At 48.0% G+C, this 17,043-nt stretch overlaps 6 protein-coding genes across 6 annotated transcripts; 1 reads left to right on the top strand and 5 right to left on the bottom strand.

Annotated features, from left to right (window-relative positions):
* Positions 1-2,073: 2,073 nt before the first annotated feature.
* LOC131259623 (F-box and leucine-rich repeat protein 13-like) lies at positions 2,074-4,082 on the bottom strand. The gene is made up of 3 exons (XM_058261163.1): positions 3,975-4,082; positions 2,674-3,876; positions 2,074-2,592 (listed from the first exon to the last, which is right to left on the bottom strand). The coding sequence occupies exons 1-3, from the start codon at positions 4,080-4,082 to the stop codon at positions 2,074-2,076; spliced, it is 1,830 nt and encodes a 609-aa protein (XP_058117146.1).
* A 737-nt stretch (positions 4,083-4,819) lies between these two features.
* On the bottom strand, positions 4,820-6,927 carry LOC131270030 (F-box and leucine-rich repeat protein 13-like). Its single transcript, XM_058272391.1, has 5 exons — positions 6,865-6,927; positions 5,582-6,787; positions 5,278-5,481; positions 4,996-5,202; positions 4,820-4,912 (listed from the first exon to the last, which is right to left on the bottom strand). The coding sequence occupies exons 1-5, from the start codon at positions 6,925-6,927 to the stop codon at positions 4,820-4,822; spliced, it is 1,773 nt and encodes a 590-aa protein (XP_058128374.1).
* A 428-nt stretch (positions 6,928-7,355) lies between these two features.
* Positions 7,356-9,008, bottom strand: LOC131270014 (F-box/LRR-repeat protein 7-like). The gene has a single exon (XM_058272390.1). It carries the CDS (start codon positions 9,006-9,008, stop codon positions 7,356-7,358), a length of 1,653 nt encoding a protein of 550 aa, XP_058128373.1.
* A 610-nt stretch (positions 9,009-9,618) lies between these two features.
* Positions 9,619-11,754, bottom strand: LOC131259687 (F-box/LRR-repeat protein 2-like). The gene is made up of 4 exons (XM_058261255.1): positions 11,530-11,754; positions 10,261-11,457; positions 9,987-10,190; positions 9,619-9,918 (listed from the first exon to the last, which is right to left on the bottom strand). The coding sequence occupies exons 1-4, from the start codon at positions 11,752-11,754 to the stop codon at positions 9,619-9,621; spliced, it is 1,926 nt and encodes a 641-aa protein (XP_058117238.1).
* Positions 11,755-12,400: 646 nt separating this feature from the next.
* LOC131259688 (F-box/LRR-repeat protein 20-like) lies at positions 12,401-14,637 on the bottom strand. The gene is made up of 4 exons (XM_058261256.1): positions 14,449-14,637; positions 12,889-14,385; positions 12,613-12,819; positions 12,401-12,493 (listed from the first exon to the last, which is right to left on the bottom strand). Exons 1-4 carry the CDS (start codon positions 14,635-14,637, stop codon positions 12,401-12,403), a joined length of 1,986 nt encoding a protein of 661 aa, XP_058117239.1.
* A 577-nt stretch (positions 14,638-15,214) lies between these two features.
* On the top strand, positions 15,215-17,038 carry LOC131259695 (small ribosomal subunit protein mS31). Its single transcript, XM_058261303.1, has 2 exons — positions 15,215-15,349; positions 15,423-17,038. The coding sequence occupies exons 1-2, from the start codon at positions 15,318-15,320 to the stop codon at positions 16,552-16,554; spliced, it is 1,164 nt and encodes a 387-aa protein (XP_058117286.1). The 5' UTR covers positions 15,215-15,317; the 3' UTR covers positions 16,555-17,038.
* Positions 17,039-17,043: the final 5 nt, after the last annotated feature.

Here is a 17,043-nt window from a genome sequence, read left to right as displayed (position 1 = left end):
TATGAGTTTATTTTCCTATTCACACAAATTCACTCATTCGTTCTGGATGAAGGAAGCTCTTGCTTGAATTTTAAAGTTTTAATTTGTTTTACAATTACGCTAATCGACTTTGGAAATGTACTGAGTCTTGTACTCAGGATTTGTTTTATTATATTTTTTTTTACTATTATTTTTTAAAGAAAGTAGACGTCATCAAATCCAAGAATAGTTTTTCGTTTACTAATATTGTAGTTACATCTCCCCTGTACTTATTTAAGTAACTTAATTATGGCATGAATATCAAAGTATTGGGATGGATGTGCCTTAAAAGTTACCCTTTTTGTTTCCAACTTCTTCTTTTCTGCTTCTTCTTCTTCTTGCCTGGCCTGCTAACAGTTGGACACGTTGTACTGAAATGGCCTGGTCAATCGTTCTCAAGGATACTAAGTCCATAGTTGCAGCTCTCCATCCCCGATCGCATTCGATGTCCCGCAGGTTCTGGTAAACCTTGGTCCTTCCACCGAGGTCACTGGGCTCCTCGTCATCTTGTTTGGATCACTGGGGAGCTCCTTTTTGATAGGGTTTCCAAGTATAACAGAATCGAATTTATAAGCTTAAATTTTATTCATGCACAAGATCCTTTTTCTGCGCAAGAGAATTGTGATATCGAGAGAAAATTAAGCTTAGCTTTTGGTTTATTTTCGACTATTACAAATAACCAGCTTTGTTACTCAAATATAACATTTAAAAAGTATTCCACATCTTCACATTTGGCAAAATATTTGCAACCCCTAAGAACCTCAGCGAACAAGTTTATCGGCCTTACTTTCATTTCCTAACCCAGGCTCCTTTTGCATCAGTTCTTGCTAGCGATATGCATTTTTTATGTTTATTTTTTACTGCATTAAGGTGCTCCGAGCTCTAGAATGCACTTCGCCTGGTTCCCAACAAAAGGTAAAACAACAGAAAAGGTTAAAACCCGGCGGGAGTTGTTGGCGAGCAGTGGAACAACAACAGGGAACACAAAAAAAAAACACCCAACACGCATACAACAGTCCGGGTGGGGTGGAAAAAAAAAGTATCTACCGGTAGTCGGCGGCATTAGGATCTGAGAAGCACACCCGAAAGGTCGATGTTTAAAAACCCATCGGGCCGGCCAACAACAAGCGACAAGCGACGTCCACGGCGTTCCAATCCGTTCAAGTCCGTACCATAAAACAACACAAAAAATACACCGGAGATGCGTGCAATAAAATTATTAAATCATATAAATTTACTTCTGTATCTGCCGCCTTTGGCTCTCTCTCTCTCTATGTCTCTCGTTCTCTTTCTCTTCTGTTTTTGGTTCTCTTTCTTCTGTTGTACCAGGTCGTCTCGGTGGATGTTTACTTGGCAGTACGTTCTCCTCCACTCGCCCCGCGCTCCCGAAACCGATCTGATGCCTTACTGATGTCGATTCCTGTTTTTGGCCCACCAAAACTGTTGCTTCTTGGGATTTAACCAAAAATCCTTCCCTCGGCGTGCACTTTTTCCAAAGGGTATGTTTGCGCACGGCCACTCTGTTTGGGTTGCCTTATTTCCGATTCCGATCGTCCTGCCAGCCGCAGCCCGGTCTGGTCAACCTGTTTTTCCTCTTCGTTCCACCCCTATCCGGTTCCATCGAGAGAGGGTGAATGAAGGCGGTCCAACCCATTCCGAGAGTCTCGAGCGCGTAAGTCGGCGGCATCGTGGTCTTTGATGTCTCACAACGTAAGCAGCGACGGTTAATTAACCAAAAATCTTTACTGATCATTATTCCATCGTGCTGTGAAAGATGAGTGGGAGAGTTGGAGATGGCCAAAGGTAGGCTTTTGCTGTCTTGAGGAGTCATGAGGACATTTCGCTTAGTGCACGTAGAGAGGGTTAAAGGTGGTGGCGGTTGACCTCCGACGACGCAAGAGAAGTTGATTGACTTTCGAGCCGAAGCTGCGGAGGAGGAGAGAGAGATCGACCTTGAGTAGAATTTCGTGTTGGAAATGAGTTGAGGTCTTCCCATATTTTTCGTGACTCATGAACTTGCCTTTATTTACATCTAAACTAGTGGACGAAAGATTCTCAAAGCTCCTCCCGAGTGCTTCCGTACAGCTGCCGGAGTGACTTGATGGCCGACAGCCGCTTCTCGGCGTACGACGAAATCTTGATGCAGCCGCGAATGTTTAGCACCCGCAGCACGTGGCAGTTTTCGACGATGTACTTGATCGCCTTATCGGTGATCAGCGGGCAGTTCTGGAGCTTGAGCGTCGTCAACCGTGGCTCACACTTGGTGATGATCTCGATACACCGGTCCGTGATCGTGCGGCACTCGCTGAAGTCGACCACTTCCAGGGCAGGACAGCCCAGCGCAAGCTTCTCGATGCCCCGATCGGTAATCTGCAGCAACCGGGCCAGACTTAGCTCCTTCAGCTCCCGGAAGTGGAAGCAACGCTCGAAGGACGTGTCGGTGATTTTGTAACATCCGGAGAGCTTCAGCGAGCGCAATCCGCTCAAGTCGGCGATCGAGAACGTGAGCGCAATGTCCCAAATGGAAAATGCAAACTCTTCCAAGTTTTCCCCTGTTATGCCGGCGTCGGATACCTGTTTAAACAAGATTCACTCAGTTAGTATTACATTCTTGACGATTTATCCTTGAAATATCGTAAAGACAGTGATACGAACTTTTGCGCAACAGTCCAAATTGAGCTCCTGCAGCTTGGTCATGTGGTAGAAGATGTACTGTATCGAGAGGTCGTTGATGCTGTTCGAGCAGCCGCCGAGGTCGAGCACGACGAGGTTGCAAAACTCGAACGACACCTTCGTCAGCGCCGCGTCGCTCATGTTGGTCAGCAACCCGAGGTACAGCTTGCGCACGTCCTTGCGGTTATGTGTGAAGAGGCCGCCCACGAGCCCGGCGTCGGTGATGCGTTCGCAGTTCGTCAGATCGATGTGGCGCAGGTAGACCAGGCTCTTGATGGCGGTGATACCGTAGTCCGTGATCATCCAGCACCGGTTCAAGATCAGCGTTTCGAGCAGCGGGATCGATTTGGAGATCTGAATCAGCGCGTAGTCGTTGAGCGCGAGCGACTTCGAGAGGTCCAGGTGGGTGAGGGTGGTTTGCACGCGCAGCAGATCGATAATACCCGGCTCGTTGGTGGGAATCTTCTCACACACCATCAGCGCGAGGCTCTTCAGCGAAAGTCCCGCGACGTCGGCGAGTCCGCGAAGGAACACGTTGTCGATTGGCGTGCCGCCAAGGAAGAGATGCCGCAGCCGGTTTCGGTTCGTCCGCACAAACTCGAGGATGTGATTGAGCATGAGTACACGCTGGCGCGCCTCGATGCTGGTAAAGCACTCGGAAACGTCGAGCGACTCGAGATTCGGCGCCAAATTCATCAGATAATCGAAATGGAACTCCAGGAATCGATTGTTCCGTGCCAAATTGAGGTGTTTCAGCTCGGGCAGCACCAGATTCCACGTAATGGTCACGTTCTCGAACAGCTTCCAAGTCTTGAACAGATCCGGACAGTTGTTGATGTACAGACCCCTCAGTCGTGGCATGTACTTTAGGATCGACAGCAGCTTATGCTTCCAGATGACGCAGTTGTCGAGCGTAAGGTTTTCGATCGCCTCACCAAACTCGCTCCAGAACTCGCTCTTACTCCCAAACACCACCTTCGTGACGCGCACGTCCGTGAAGTACCGGAAGGAAGTCAGCAGGCTTTTCAGCGGATGCCCGTTATCGACCAGCTCGACGTCGTGAATGTGCAGACAGACGGAGCGCAGGAACTCCAGGTAGGTAAATGCATCGTACCAGGTGCGACAAACCAGCGATGCTACACTCCGATCGCTCGGGTTCAGATAGCGGAACAGATGGATGAGAAGCTGCAAGCAAGACGGTGGTGGTGAGTAAAGTTGGCAAAACTCCTGTAAACAACAAGCCACGGTGACACCGAACACGTTTAGCACCGATCTAACAATACCTCCGGAGGAAGAGCTTCAAAGTTCGGTTCGAAGAAGTAGACAAAGTTGTCCTCGTAGTGCGTATACAGCGTTCGTTCGATCCTCTCCACTAGCCGAGCCAAAGCCATCGCGAAACGCACTTGTGATCGTTAAAAATATCACCTAAACGAAGCGAAAGTGACCCAATCGTACAGTTTGTAATAAACACGTTCACTTTACACAGGAACGAACAACCCTTGGTTACATCTGACCGTTCTCAACGTTGGCAGTGAAATGACTGATCAGAGAGTTCTTTATTTCCTCCTCGTTCGACCCATTCGGCAAAAAGTGCATCGTGATTTCAATCGTGTACAATGCACGATCTCCCAAAAATACGAACCACTATACTGTCGAACAGAAAATGTACCAGTTCGGGTGTTCTAAACCCTGTGCATGACATAATTAGCAGCCCGGCAAGCCAGTGACGTGTACGACGTTCAGGTGAGGAGAGTTGAATTTGCAACAGTTAGAACTTGCACATTTGCCAACGTAATCGAACGATTTGTTGCTGCGACGGCGAGGGTAGACACTGGCAGAACTTGTCCCTTTGCCAATCCGCTATTGCGCATGTGAAAGTGTTTGATCGACGAGTTTCTGTAAAACTTTTCCTTGTTTTCTCTTGTTGGTGAAATTTTGATTTGCATTTCGTCTTTTCAAAGAATCACTTTCGCAATGGATTTGTTAGATAAATCATTTTGTTTTATTCAAGTAAAATTAAAAAAAGGGTTGGGATATTTACATTTCAATTTAATAAAATTAATTGCTTATAGATAATAGAGCGTTGATAAAGATAAGAAAATTACTACCATTTACTTTCTGATGTTGCTTATGATTTATACACCTGGCGAAGGGTGGGTATTTTCGACAAACGATCCGCAATGTCCGGTGGAAGCTTGAAGCATCCTCTGACGTACAAATACTGTTGATAAGGGCGGAAAGTTTTAAAATACTTTGATTATTTTCATATTTTTTAATTTTTTTTACTGAGGATTCACTACAAACCTTCAAGTTTTTGCAAAACGTTGTCAGGAAACTGATGCATGCCTCGGTCAACAGGGGACAGTTGGCCAACTTCAGCGTGCTGATGCGTTTGAGCTGTACCGCAATCATTTTCACGCAGTTATCGTTAATGTTTGGACATTCGCTCAGGTCCAGGTACTCCAGTGCCGGGCACGTTGCGACAAGACGCTCGATTCCGGCTTCCGAAATCTGTAACAAACAGATGAATTGTGTTTCAGACCAAATGTCCTCTGTTTGTTTGTGTCCCACCCGATTTGGTCATACCTGGTGACAGCGTGATAGACTGAGCTCCTTCAGTTCGGTAAACTTGAAACCGTAACGAAGCGCGAAATCGGTCATCCGATAGCATCCGGACACCTTTAGTACGCGCAGCTTCTTCAGCCGATCGATGGCGAACGTTTCCTCCACGTCCCAGATGGAGAAAGTTTTCTCCGGAAGATCGATCCCGGTGAACCCGGCGTCGGTGAGCTGGCAAAATAACAACAACTAGTATGAAAAAATCACTCTAATTTTAATCTCAAAGGTACAAAACCATGATCGTGTTAGTGAAACTTTAGTTACAACAAACCTTAGTGCTGCGTTCAATGTTTAAATGCTCCAAATGGACAAGATTGCGGAAAATGTACTGCGCTGACCAATCGCTCATGCACGTCGACGAACCGCCAATGTTCAGCACGGTAAGGTTAGGGAAGTTCGCCCCTATCTTCACGACACACTCCTCGTCCAGCGTGTCGAGCAGCTCGAGGTGTAACTCTTTCAGGATCACCCGATTGCTGAACGCCGCTCCGTCCATAATGCCATGCTTCGACATCCGGATGCAGTTGGAGAGGTTGAGCGTGACCAAATGCTGTAGGCGGAAGATCTGTTTGATGCCGTAGTCGGACACTCCCCAGCAGCCCGTCATGTTCAGCACCTCCAACCCGCGGATATGCTTCACGATCACATCGAGGCAGTAATCGGTGATGCCGGTCGAACTCGTCACATCCAGGAACCGTAGGTTCGTTTGCCTTCGGAACAGATCGACGATGGCGGGATCGCGGCTAGGCATTTTTTCATTGTACGTTAGGCTTAGCTCATCAAGCAGTAGCCCCGCTGAGTCGGCCAACCCCCGTAGGAAAATATCGTCCACTGGAATACCGCTAATGTTCACCGAGCGGAGATCGTACTGCCGGCGAACGATAAACTTCTGAATGCAACCGAGCAGGAACATCTTGCGCGTGGTGTCCATCTGCCGGAAGCAGTTGGAGAAGTCAACCCGCGTCAGGTTGGGCATCATTTCCACCATGGAATCGAACTGGAGCTGGCTAAAGTTGTTCCGCGCCAGCGACAGACTCTCGACGCCCGGGAAATCGATCGTGTAGAGGCCATTGTCGAAGAACTTCCACGTCCGGAAGAGATCGTCCCGCAGAAGATCGCACTCGACGAACCGTGCCACCCGGAGTTTGGGCATGAACTTGAAAAGCGAAATGATACGCTCCCGCCATATCATACACTTCTCGAAGGTAATCTCCCGCACGAACGGGCCGTAGTTCTGCCAAAACTTGCTGCTCACGTTCAGCTTCACCCGGGACAACTTGATCACGGGGTAGGTGCGATCGGCCAGGATCAGGTTCTGGACCGGTGGCTTGAAGTCGTCAAAGTCCACCCCGACCAGGTGCAGCACCATCTGTTCGGCGAACCGGCAATACTTGGACGCCTCGTACCATCGGCTGCACACGAAGCACGCGGATCTCCGGTCGCCTGGAGTGAGGTATTTGAATATCTGCACGATAAGCTACCACGAGAGGATCGTGTAGCGTAGGGCCGGTTAGAGCTAATATCACCAAAATCTCAACATTCGCGGGAACTTACCTCTATCGGCAGCAGCTCAAACTGAGGCCGAAATATGGGCAACGGTTTTCTGTGCAGGCGCATCCTTTATCTTAACTCCTCTAGAGACACACAGCGCGGAATAACAAACTTTAGACAATAGAACGGCCACGAGCTTGCCGGCCTGAGAGTTAAATAACTTCTGAGCCGCGGAGGCATCGATCGTGTTCATGAACAATCGGCGAGTCGCACGCGAATCAAACAAGGAAGCCAACGCTTCGCTCGATCGTTTGCCAAAAAACTGCAACAAGCCAACAAAAGCCAGCATCGATCGCATCGGCCGTCCCGCTCGAGCCGCTAGAGGTGTTTGAATATTTTTAATTTGTTTTCGGTTTCGGTATGCTGCAAACCCCCCGGCGTACGGCGCCATCCCCCGCATGGTTATTTTCAGGTTTGGCGACGATCAGCCATTACGAAACGGATAATGCGTTAAAACTTTCCATTTCAATCAACCAGGGAACATGCACGAATGGTTAGTTACGAACAAGAAACAATGCTGACCGGAAGCCGATATCCAGGGTACGTACCTTGGCGCAGGATTGTAGGTTCAGGTTGCGCAAATCCTGCGAGTAACAGCAGAGATACTGCAACGATGTGTCGGTGATGGTCGCGTTGCTGTCCAGATCGAGCACCTGGAGGTTCTTAAACATCAGCACCAGATAGTACATGGTGTAGTCACTGAGGTTGCACAGCAGCGAGAAGTACATCTCATCCATCCGCCGCGGACGCTTCCCAATGATACCCACACGCATGCCGTAGTCAGAGATCCGTTCGCAGCTCGAAACGTCCAGTACGCGTAGGTGCTTCAGCGTGTGCAAGTCCTGGACGCCTTCATCCGACAGTAACCAGCAGCGACGCAGCTTAAGAACCTGCAGCAATGGACAAGACTCTACGATGAGCTGTAGACATACGTCGTTCACTCCGATCGACGAGGTAAGATCAAGGTGGGTGAGTTTCGTTTGCACGGTGAAGAACTTCAGTATGCCCGGGTCTTTCATCGGGATTCGATCGCTATAGGTGACGGTGAAGTGCGTCAGGAAAAGTCCACTGATCTCCGCCAGCAGATGCCAGGCGACGTCGTCGAAGCAGGGAATGTCACTGATGTTGAGTGCCTTCATGATGTGCCGGTTCTTGCTCACCAGCCGGAGGACGCGCGAAATCATCGTCATACGCCGGGAGAGATACAGATTGATGAAGCAGTTGGACACATCGATCGACTCGAGGTTCGGTGCGGCTTCGATGAAGCGCTCGAAGTGATACTCATTGTAGTAGTCACACGCGGCCAGCGAGAGATGCTTCAGGTGGTTCAGCATGAAGGGAAACATCGGCTCGTCGGTGCTGTAGTCCAAGTTCCAGTGCTTGAACAACTCATCGCACTGCATCAGCTCGAGCCGCACGAGATTCGGTAGGTTCTTCATGATCGAGATAAACTTCTTCTTCCGGATCAAACAACATCGGAGCGTCAGCTCGCGAATGTACACGCCACTGTTGACCCAAAAGTCACTATGCTTGGTAAACTCCACAAACGTGAACGTCAGATAGGGGTAGGTTCTCATCGGTTTCGAGAAGTACTTGATCGGGCTGTCCTCGTCAGTGAACTCGATCCTATCGAAGTTGAAGTACATACGGCGCTGGAACGGTTCATAGTAGTGGGCCGCTTCCAGCCATCGCCGGCAGGTTGCACTCGCCGCCAGCAGATCGCTTGGGTTGATTTGCTTGAAAATCTTCAGTATCAGCTCCATCGGAAGACGATCGTACCGTGCGACGAATTTCCCATCGCAGTTGAACGGAGCCATCCAGTCACAATACTTCACTGGCACCTGAATGCTATCTTCCACCGTCGGTTTCCACTGCACGCTCGGGAACATGGTGAAGATGCTGTTCCGTTTGCGCATTTCTTTAGCTTGGGGTTTTGGTTCAGTTTTCTGACTCAAAGTAGCAGAGCCCGATGAGGAAGTGGTTGAGGATGAAGAGGAGGACGCTGCTATCGTTTCAGTTCCGCGATCCTCCACAACACTTGGCAGTGGCTGATCGAGGGACTTTGACCGCACAGCAGAAGCATGCCGTACAGAGACGGGAGCCGCTCTCACTGGCAAATGTACACTCACAGGACACACGAAATCCATCGCGTCACGATGCATGCGGATGGAAAACTTTCGATCGACTGAACCATCCGTTCGCACGCGACGATGAGGATATTATTTTCAAATCCTTTTTCCGATCTCGCTTTCATTCCGATGTTGGACGGCGGCGGTTCGGGAGTGAACGACCCGAGTGAATGAATAAATGAAGACGATGAACACGAGATCCTCGTATTATATAACCGTACGCGTGTCGAATGTTGGTTGTGCTGCCAGCTGCGCCATCGTGTGTGTCTTGGCATTAATTTGCCCCGTTTTCCCCGAAGAGGGGGCGTTCTACTTACCACACAATGGCTTATCACTTTTCTCTATTTAACTATTCATTCAATAAGGCAGTTATCGGAAGGTTGTTGGAAAACACATTTATTTTTTAACAGTTTTTAAATTCTAAAGATCGTTTAAATCATTTTACGAGTACTTTTAAGCTGCTTTTTGCAGAGTTCCGTCCGATAAACCTGTGAAAAAATAAGAAATACAAATTGAAAAGTTATATATAGCGGAATCATCTTCTTCAACGGACATGCAAAACGGAACTGGACATCTTCACATAAGGACATCAACGACTGCAACGGGACGAGACAACGGTACAAATCACTTAGCATTTGGGTATATTACGCAGGGTGGGAATTTTCTTCAGCCGCTGGGCGGAATCCTTCGGTAGCTTGTGGCAGCCACGAATGTGGAGATAGCGAAGCGCCCTACAGTTGTTGACTAGCGAGTCTACACTAGCCCCGGTGAGTAACGGTAATCGGACCAGTTTTAGTAGACGGAGCCTCAAGAGATTTTTCGAGAGATACTCGACACACCGATCGTTGACGTGAAAGCAATCGCTAAGATCAACCTGTTCCAAAGCGGGGCAGTTTAAGGACATAGCTTCGATTCCTTGCTCAGATATCTGAAAGCGACCAAGTGAGACGGAGAGTTAGTGGAGCCGAGAGAAACAAATGAGGATCATTCCATTACCTGTACACAATGTGCTAGATTAACTTCACGCAGCTCTCGAAATCGAAATGAATGCATGAGCGTGATATCCGTTACTTTGAAGCAACCGGACAGTTGAAGCTCCTGGAGACTCCGAAGTTCGCTGATGGAGAATGTTGTTTGAGCATCCCACATTTCAATTGCTGCCACCGCCAAGTTTTCCCCCGTCAGCCCAGCATCGGAGATCTGTAGAGAAGAGAGTACAGTTCAATCAGAATTACGTTCCCAAAATTTCGTTAGGAGTTATCTCGCTTACCTTAACACATCCATTCAACCGCAGGATGCGAAGACATTTGAGGTAGCAAAACAGAAACTGCACCGAGGTGTCGTTCATGCAATCCGAACCACAGAAATCTATGACGGTGAGGTTGAGAAGCGTAAGACATATCTTCAGGATGACACCGTCCGTTAATCCTGGCAGCATGCTGAGAAACAGCTGGTTCATGCAGTCCCGCTTTCGATCGACAATCGCCTTCATGAAACCCCGATCACTGATCTTATCGCAATCGGAGAGATCGAGCACGCGTAAGCGATCCAGCTTGTAGATCGATTCGACTCCAAAATCCGTTAACAGCCAGCATCCGTTCAGTTTGAGCGTTCTGAGTAGATGCAGCGAGTTGGAGATTTCTATCAACGCAAAGTCGGTGAGATTGAGAAACGAAGACAGATCGAGGTGCACGATGTTGGTCTGACAGCGCAGGATATCGATGATTCCCGGGTCCTTGATAGGAGCTCGCTCGAAGAAGGACAAACTAATCTGACTGAGCGACATATCTTCAATCTCGGCAAACTGCTTCAGGAACAGATCGTCGTACATTGTGTAGCTAAAATCGACCGACTTTAGCTTCTTCTTGCGCCGCTGCATGATCGCCAGGATGGTGGTAAGAATCTTCACTCGCGTCGGAGCGTCGATTTGCTTCAGGCACTTGGAGACCTCCAGAGCGGCCAGGTTGGGCCCCATCGCGATAAGGTAATCGAGGTGATCGACAGTGAAGGCATTGTTTTTGCGCAGGGCCAGCTTGCGAAGGTTCTTACAGGTCGGCTCGATGCGCTTCTTGTCGACCGGCGTCCAGCTCTTAAACAACTCATCGCACTCCTCCAACACCAGACACTCAAGAAACGGCAGCCGCTTCAGGATCATCGTGAGCTTCGACTTCGTCACATTCGGGCAGTTCGAGAATGTGATCTCGTGAATGTAGTCCCCGAACACGTCCCAGAACTCACAGTACCCGTTGAACGTGACGCGCGTCAGTTTGATGTTGGAAAAGTGCCGAAAGCTGCGCAGAAACAGCTCGATCGGGGGTGTCGCATCGCAGATGGTCACCTCCTCGAAGTGGAAGCACACCTCGCCGAGAAAGTCCCGGTAACCCATCGCGTCGAACCACCGCTTGCAGGTGAGTGCAGCCGAATCCCGATCCACCGCGTTAAGGAAGCGGAATATATTGATCAAGATCTACAAAGAGGAGCATGTAAAAAAATGTAGATGTGGAAACGCACTCGAATGGTCACACAATTAAAGCATTACCTCCATTGGAAGATTATCGAATCCGGTGCGAACTCGAGGGCCTTTTAGGTTTATGTAGAAAACATCATCATGAAAAGGAAACTCCCGATCATCGATCTCCTCAATCGGTTCTTCCGGTGTACTCTCTAAATCCTCTTCGTCCTCTTCCCCATCACTCAACGGTTCGCCGTCATGTCCGAAGCCGTAGTAGTGCAGGTTGAACCAACTCTCAATGGACATCTCCATCGTGACAAAATCAGCTGTCTAAATGGCGCGATACAACGGTGCAGGCACAAACAGATCGGTGAAAGTCACTCTAGTCACTACCGATACCGAGAACCCGGTTCCGCCTTACCACCGACGACGATTAGTCGTCGATCGATTGTTCTAAAAATAGACACACGATCACGCCAGGATATCACACACCCCAGCTGAGTATCACCGATTGCGTTAACGACCGTGTATTCAAGGGCTACGACATTGACATTGACACTTTCTTTCACACTCACCCATTGACGCTGCTTCCCTCGAAGACGAAGCGCCCACGATCTTACAATTGGTAGATCGTTGATCCTCGGAGGAATAGTGTTTAACGGTGATCAACGGAAGTAATTTGTTTACAAACAAAATACGTGTAGTCTCGTGGTGCTTCGATTGTGTCATCGATCTCTTCGTAATAAAATCGAGTCTGCCGTCTGCCATTGAACACATTATTGCAACATACATGGGACTTGCTTAAAATAACTTTTACTTTATTTAACGAAGAACATTCATCATTTGACCGTCGTCACTTTTTCGAATAGTTTTTGATGCTCTATAATAGTTCTTATAAATTCGAAACATTTAATTACAATATGAGTTTGCAATTTCCTTTCACTTTCTGTGCTAGATGCTACCACTCAACATAGACCGCCTTCAAAGACGTCAGGTGCGCAAGGCGCTCCTTGGGCTTCTTCAACCGCGGGCAGGCACTAACGTGCAGGAACTGTAGGGAAACTTCAAGCGTGTGAGGAATCTGGACACAGTTGACGGAAAGGCATCGGGACGGCACAGGATGGAGCACAGGAAGAAGGAGGGAAGCTAGGTGGATGGGACGAAGCTTACCTTTAGATAGCTGCAGTTCCGGCCGATGATCTCCAGGCAGGCGTTCGTCAGCTTTGGACACTTGTTAACCTTCAGTGTCCGCAGCCGCTTCAGGTTGGACGTGAGCATTTCGATGCAGCTATCGTTGATGTTGGGACACTCGCTAAGGTCGATGAATTCCAGCGCTTTCGCGCTTTCGGAGAGCACTCGAATGCCCTCTTCCGATATCTAGTGGATAGGTGAGGACGAAGAAGAGGTTAACTAAGAACCCGAGGATCAACGATCTCCGATTATTACCTGATAGCAGCGAGCTAGATGTAACTCTTTCAGCTCCGCCAACTTGAAGGCATTCTGCAGAGACAAATCCGAAATTCGATAGCATCCGGTCAGATTCAGCACTCGCAGTTTAAATAAACGATCCAGTGGAAACGTTTCCTCCTGATCCCACGTGATCATTGGCTTCACGGGAAGATCAATCCCAGTGAGACCCGAATCGGTGAGTTTGGTGCAGCAGTAAAGATGGAGCTGCTTCAGTGACACCAGGTAGTAGTTGATGTACTGCATCGTAGCATCAGTGGCCGCGTTCGGGCTATTGCTTAGGTCCAAGATTTGTATCATTTCATAATTGAGCGTCACCTGTATCAGCGAATAATCACTCAACGTTGGGAGCTCGCAAAGGTACAGCTCGGTGAAATTTTTCATTTTCCTCCCAATGACCCCACGGTACATGGCTTGATCGGAGATGCGGTAACAGTTGGACAGGTCGAGTACCTCCAAATGCTGAAGATTTACAATGTTCATAATGCCCTCATCGGTGATCAGAATGCAGCGGCGTAGTTTGAGTGTTTGCAGTTTGGGCAGACAGGTCGTGATCAGTTCCATCACCTCATCGGTAACGCCCAGGGAAGAGGTCAAATCAAGATGCACAAGGTTTGTCTGCCGGACCAGAAAACTGATGAACCCGGGTGCCTTAATTGGGTGACGGCCCACCTTCCACTCAAGATCCTGCGTTATGTTGAGATCCGGTTGGCGACGCAACAGATCTATGATCGCCGCAGGAATCTTATCACAAAACGTCATACTGAACGTGTCCAAGCTCAACCCATCGATCATCGCGAGCGTACTAAGGCAAATGTCGTCTATCGCGAGGGTTCCGCTGAACTTGAGCGTTAGCAGCTGGAACTGGTGCATGTTGATGAACCGCATAATGTGCTCAACCATGGCCACTCGCCGGTGGGAAGCGATCATCTTGAAGCAGTGTGAAATGTCCAAGTGCGCAATATTTGGCGCTAGGGTCATCAGCTTGTTGAAGTGCAGCTCGTCCAAGAAGTCATTGTTCGCGAGCGACACGTCCACCAAGCAGGGCAGAACAAAGTGAGACTGGCAGCAGCTCATCCGTTTCTCGAAATACCACGAGCGAAACAGATCGTCACACTGCTCTATTTTCAGTTGGCGCAGATTTGGCACGTTCTCCAAGATGTACAGGAGCTCGGTGTCCTTGATCAGGCAGTTCTTCAGCGAAAGCTCAATCACGTACTCTCCAAAAAGCGACCAGAACTGACTGTTCCCGTAGAAGGTGCACGATTTGATGGCGATACGCGGGAAGATTCTGAACGCATCGAGGAAATTCTTGATCGGTGGCTCGTAGTCGGTGAAGTTGACGTTGGTGAACTTGTACACGATGCGTTGATTGAACGGAAGGTAGTAGTGTGCCGCCTCCATCCACCGATGGCATGTCTGTCCGCACGCTAGACGATCGTCGACCGAGATTTGTTTCATTATTTTCAGCAGTAGCTAGCGAAAAAGGACACACATTTCATCACATCACTTGTGGTGGAAGTTCTAGCTTCTACTTACTTCCATCGGCAAATAATTGAAACCACTGAACACTGGCTCTGGAGAGGGCGCGGCTGGCGTGGGCTCAGCCAAGGCCTTCATCGAATCAAATCCATTTTGGCTCTCCTTCTTAGTATTCAAAGTAAGAAGTTCTACTTTGACTGGACTTTCGGAAGTGTTGTGATTCTTGGCAATGAAAAAGTCCATCATCTTGCACTGCTTTTACGATCAATGAGAGGAAACGACTGAACCGGTGGAACTCAGATGACTGACTGCGCGACCCTCCTCCACGGAACAAGCAACAACTGCACGGCAATGGTATAAATAAATTCGCTTAACGGAAAGACCGAAAACATCAGATCCGAACTGGCGAAGAATCCATTTGTTGTCTGATGTCTTGCCAAAAGAGTTTACTCTTACTATCATGTGCTGAGAATGTTGAATTAGGAGTGATTCGTGCGTCGATAGCACTCACGACATGCGTTGCTACAATTGAGATAATTTGTTGCAACTATTCAACTATTCTTGCCAACATTGTTCTCGTATACGGTAGTTTACTCAAACTATTCCTTAAGATGTTAAATTAATGTTACTATTCGTTAGTAGTTCAAACTATTCACGTGTCATGTTATTGTAGTCGATGTTAAAATAAAATTGAAAATTACTAAAACTAACGGTTATTCAAACCAAACACGTGAGGAATGTTCGCAAAAACCGCGCCTGATGTTTACAAACTGTCGTGAAACGTTTGACAGATGTTTCCCAAAGAGAAACGTCATTCGATACCGAAATAACGTAAACAATCACATCGTGGATAGATCGGTGGTGTTAAAATTTTATGTTTGCAAAGAAATTTCCGATTTTCGGGATTAAATAGTCAAAGTATCGAAATGTTTAACATAGCTCGCGTTTCTCTGTTAAGGTAACTATAGTTTTCAATCCTTCCCACAATCCTATTGATCATATTGTCCCGGTTGCCGGTGTTTTCATTGTAGGTTACATAAGATAAAGAGTCTCCGAGGCCTATTATCCAGCAATGGGTTTTCGAGCGATTCCAACACACCCGGAGATGGAAAAGAAAAACCCCAACCGACCATCAACCAGCGTGAATCGGAAGAAGACTCCAAAAAGTCAGCTAAAGCACTGAACCGACTGAACGAGCTGCTCGCAATGATGAGCACGGAAAGTGATGTGAAGCTCGTCAAAAAGGTGGACCTACCGCGGCCGAGAGGAAAGAAAGCGAACGAGAAAAAGAAAGATGCCGATTCCGACTCCGACTCGGATGAAGACGAGCGACCGAAGGATCTAGCGCAGGCCACGCGTAAGGTTGCCAGTGCTTTGGGAGGAGATGAAAAGAAAACGGAATCCGAGCTGCTATCGAAGCTGCTTGGTACGACTTCCCCTACGACCGGTGAAGGCAATCTCACCGACATCATCACGGGTATGACCGTAGATAGGAACACGCAAGGCAAGGAGGCCAGAGATCAGACACGCAGTTCCTTGGTGAAGAAGTCCATCGATTCCAAGCGAGGAGGCAAACAGAGACGTGACGGCGACGATCAAGACCAGCAGCGCACGTTCGGAGCCCCGAGAGAACGCTTCGAGAGACGACGAGCCAGCTCTAAGCTTTTGGCCCAAAGTCCCGGCGGTCCCGGAAGCGTGAAACTGTTCAACGAAGAGCCGCTTGGTATTTTTACCGATCTTGCATCATTGAAGGATACCCCGGACAAGCTATCCACCTGGCAGAAGCTGAACGATCGGGAACTCCGGCTTGCGGTCACACATCCACCGGCAAATTATTTCCAAAAGATGGCCATCTGGACGGAGCAGGGTAAGCTGTGGAAGTTTCCCATCAACAACGAGCAGGGCCGCGAGCAGGAAGCACAGGTGCCCTTCACGGAACACGTGTTCCTCGAGGAACATCTGGAATCGTGGTGCCCCCGTAAGGGTCCCATCCGACATTTTATGGAGCTCGTCTGTGTGGGTCTCTCGAAAAACCATTACATTACGGCTCAGGAGAAACGTGACCACATCTTCTGGTTTAGAGACTACTTTGAACAGAAGAAGGACATCCTGAAGGACATTATCGTGCAGGAGGAGGCCAAACCCAAGGAGATTGAGAAATAAATCTATAATCAATCGCGTAGTTATGAGCCGAGGAAACGCTTTACTTGTTTGTTTCTCATGAAGATGACTAAACAAGGGTTTTTTTGATGTCATATATTTATTCTTAAAACAAACACTTTTTAATTATGATTCATCCGTGATAGGTCTTTCCAACCAGTTGTGTGAGAAGCTTAAAAATATTTGACAATTAAAAGCGTGCGATTTCAACTGTGGAACCTCAGGAAAATGTTGGAGATTTTACGATTCCTGCGCTTTGTTTGTGTTTTTCACACGCAACATTAAAAAGGTGCGATTTACACAAAATAAAGTCAGATATTAATTTTGATACTGAGGATAACTAATTTTCCTTTTCACCGGTTACGTGGGCTTCATTTTAACTAATTAACATAATGTGGAAAGATATAAAACAAAATTTATAAGATAAAAAAATCGAAACAAGAAGCTGTAAATTAAATTCCCTACTACTAAAAAGTAGAGCTAATGCGTGAG

Source organism: Anopheles coustani, chromosome 3 (assembly GCF_943734705.1).
Source record: "Anopheles coustani chromosome 3, idAnoCousDA_361_x.2, whole genome shotgun sequence".
In the NCBI taxonomy this organism is placed as follows: Eukaryota; Metazoa; Arthropoda; class Insecta; order Diptera; family Culicidae; genus Anopheles; species Anopheles coustani.
Note: the sequence above shows the minus strand (reverse complement) of the source record. Positions and strands in the feature narration are given on the sequence as shown.

Coding starts and splice junctions, on each gene's coding strand:
- LOC131259687 (XM_058261255.1), bottom strand. CDS start 11,754: ATGGAGATGTCCATTGAGAGTTGGTTCAACCTGCACTACTACGGCTTC. Junction 11,458..11,529: donor TCGATAATCTTCCAATGGAG/GTAATGCTTTAA, acceptor TCCTCTTTGTAG/ATCTTGATCAATATATTCCG. Junction 9,919..9,986: donor ATCTAGCACATTGTGTACAG/GTAATGGAATGA, acceptor GGTCGCTTTCAG/ATATCTGAGCAAGGAATCGA.
- LOC131259623 (XM_058261163.1), bottom strand. CDS start 4,082: ATGGCTTTGGCTCGGCTAGTGGAGAGGATCGAACGAACGCTGTATACG. Junction 3,877..3,974: donor TTGAAGCTCTTCCTCCGGAG/GTATTGTTAGAT, acceptor TCTTGCTTGCAG/CTTCTCATCCATCTGTTCCG. Junction 2,593..2,673: donor ATTTGGACTGTTGCGCAAAA/GTTCGTATCACT, acceptor TTGTTTAAACAG/GTATCCGACGCCGGCATAAC.
- LOC131270030 (XM_058272391.1), bottom strand. CDS start 6,927: ATGCGCCTGCACAGAAAACCGTTGCCCATATTTCGGCCTCAGTTTGAG. Junction 5,482..5,581: donor ACATTGAACGCAGCACTAAG/GTTTGTTGTAAC, acceptor TTATTTTGCCAG/CTCACCGACGCCGGGTTCAC. Junction 5,203..5,277: donor GTCTATCACGCTGTCACCAG/GTATGACCAAAT, acceptor TGTTTGTTACAG/ATTTCGGAAGCCGGAATCGA.
- LOC131259695 (XM_058261303.1), top strand. CDS start 15,318: ATGTTTAACATAGCTCGCGTTTCTCTGTTAAG. Junction 15,350..15,422: donor GCTCGCGTTTCTCTGTTAAG/GTAACTATAGTT, acceptor TTTTCATTGTAG/GTTACATAAGATAAAGAGTC.
- LOC131270014 (XM_058272390.1), bottom strand. CDS start 9,008: ATGGATTTCGTGTGTCCTGTGAGTGTACATTTGCCAGTGAGAGCGGCT.
- LOC131259688 (XM_058261256.1), bottom strand. CDS start 14,637: ATGATGGACTTTTTCATTGCCAAGAATCACAACACTTCCGAAAGTCCA. Junction 14,386..14,448: donor TCAATTATTTGCCGATGGAA/GTAAGTAGAAGC, acceptor CTTTTTCGCTAG/CTACTGCTGAAAATAATGAA. Junction 12,494..12,612: donor GGAACTGCAGCTATCTAAAG/GTAAGCTTCGTC, acceptor GTTTCCCTACAG/TTCCTGCACGTTAGTGCCTG.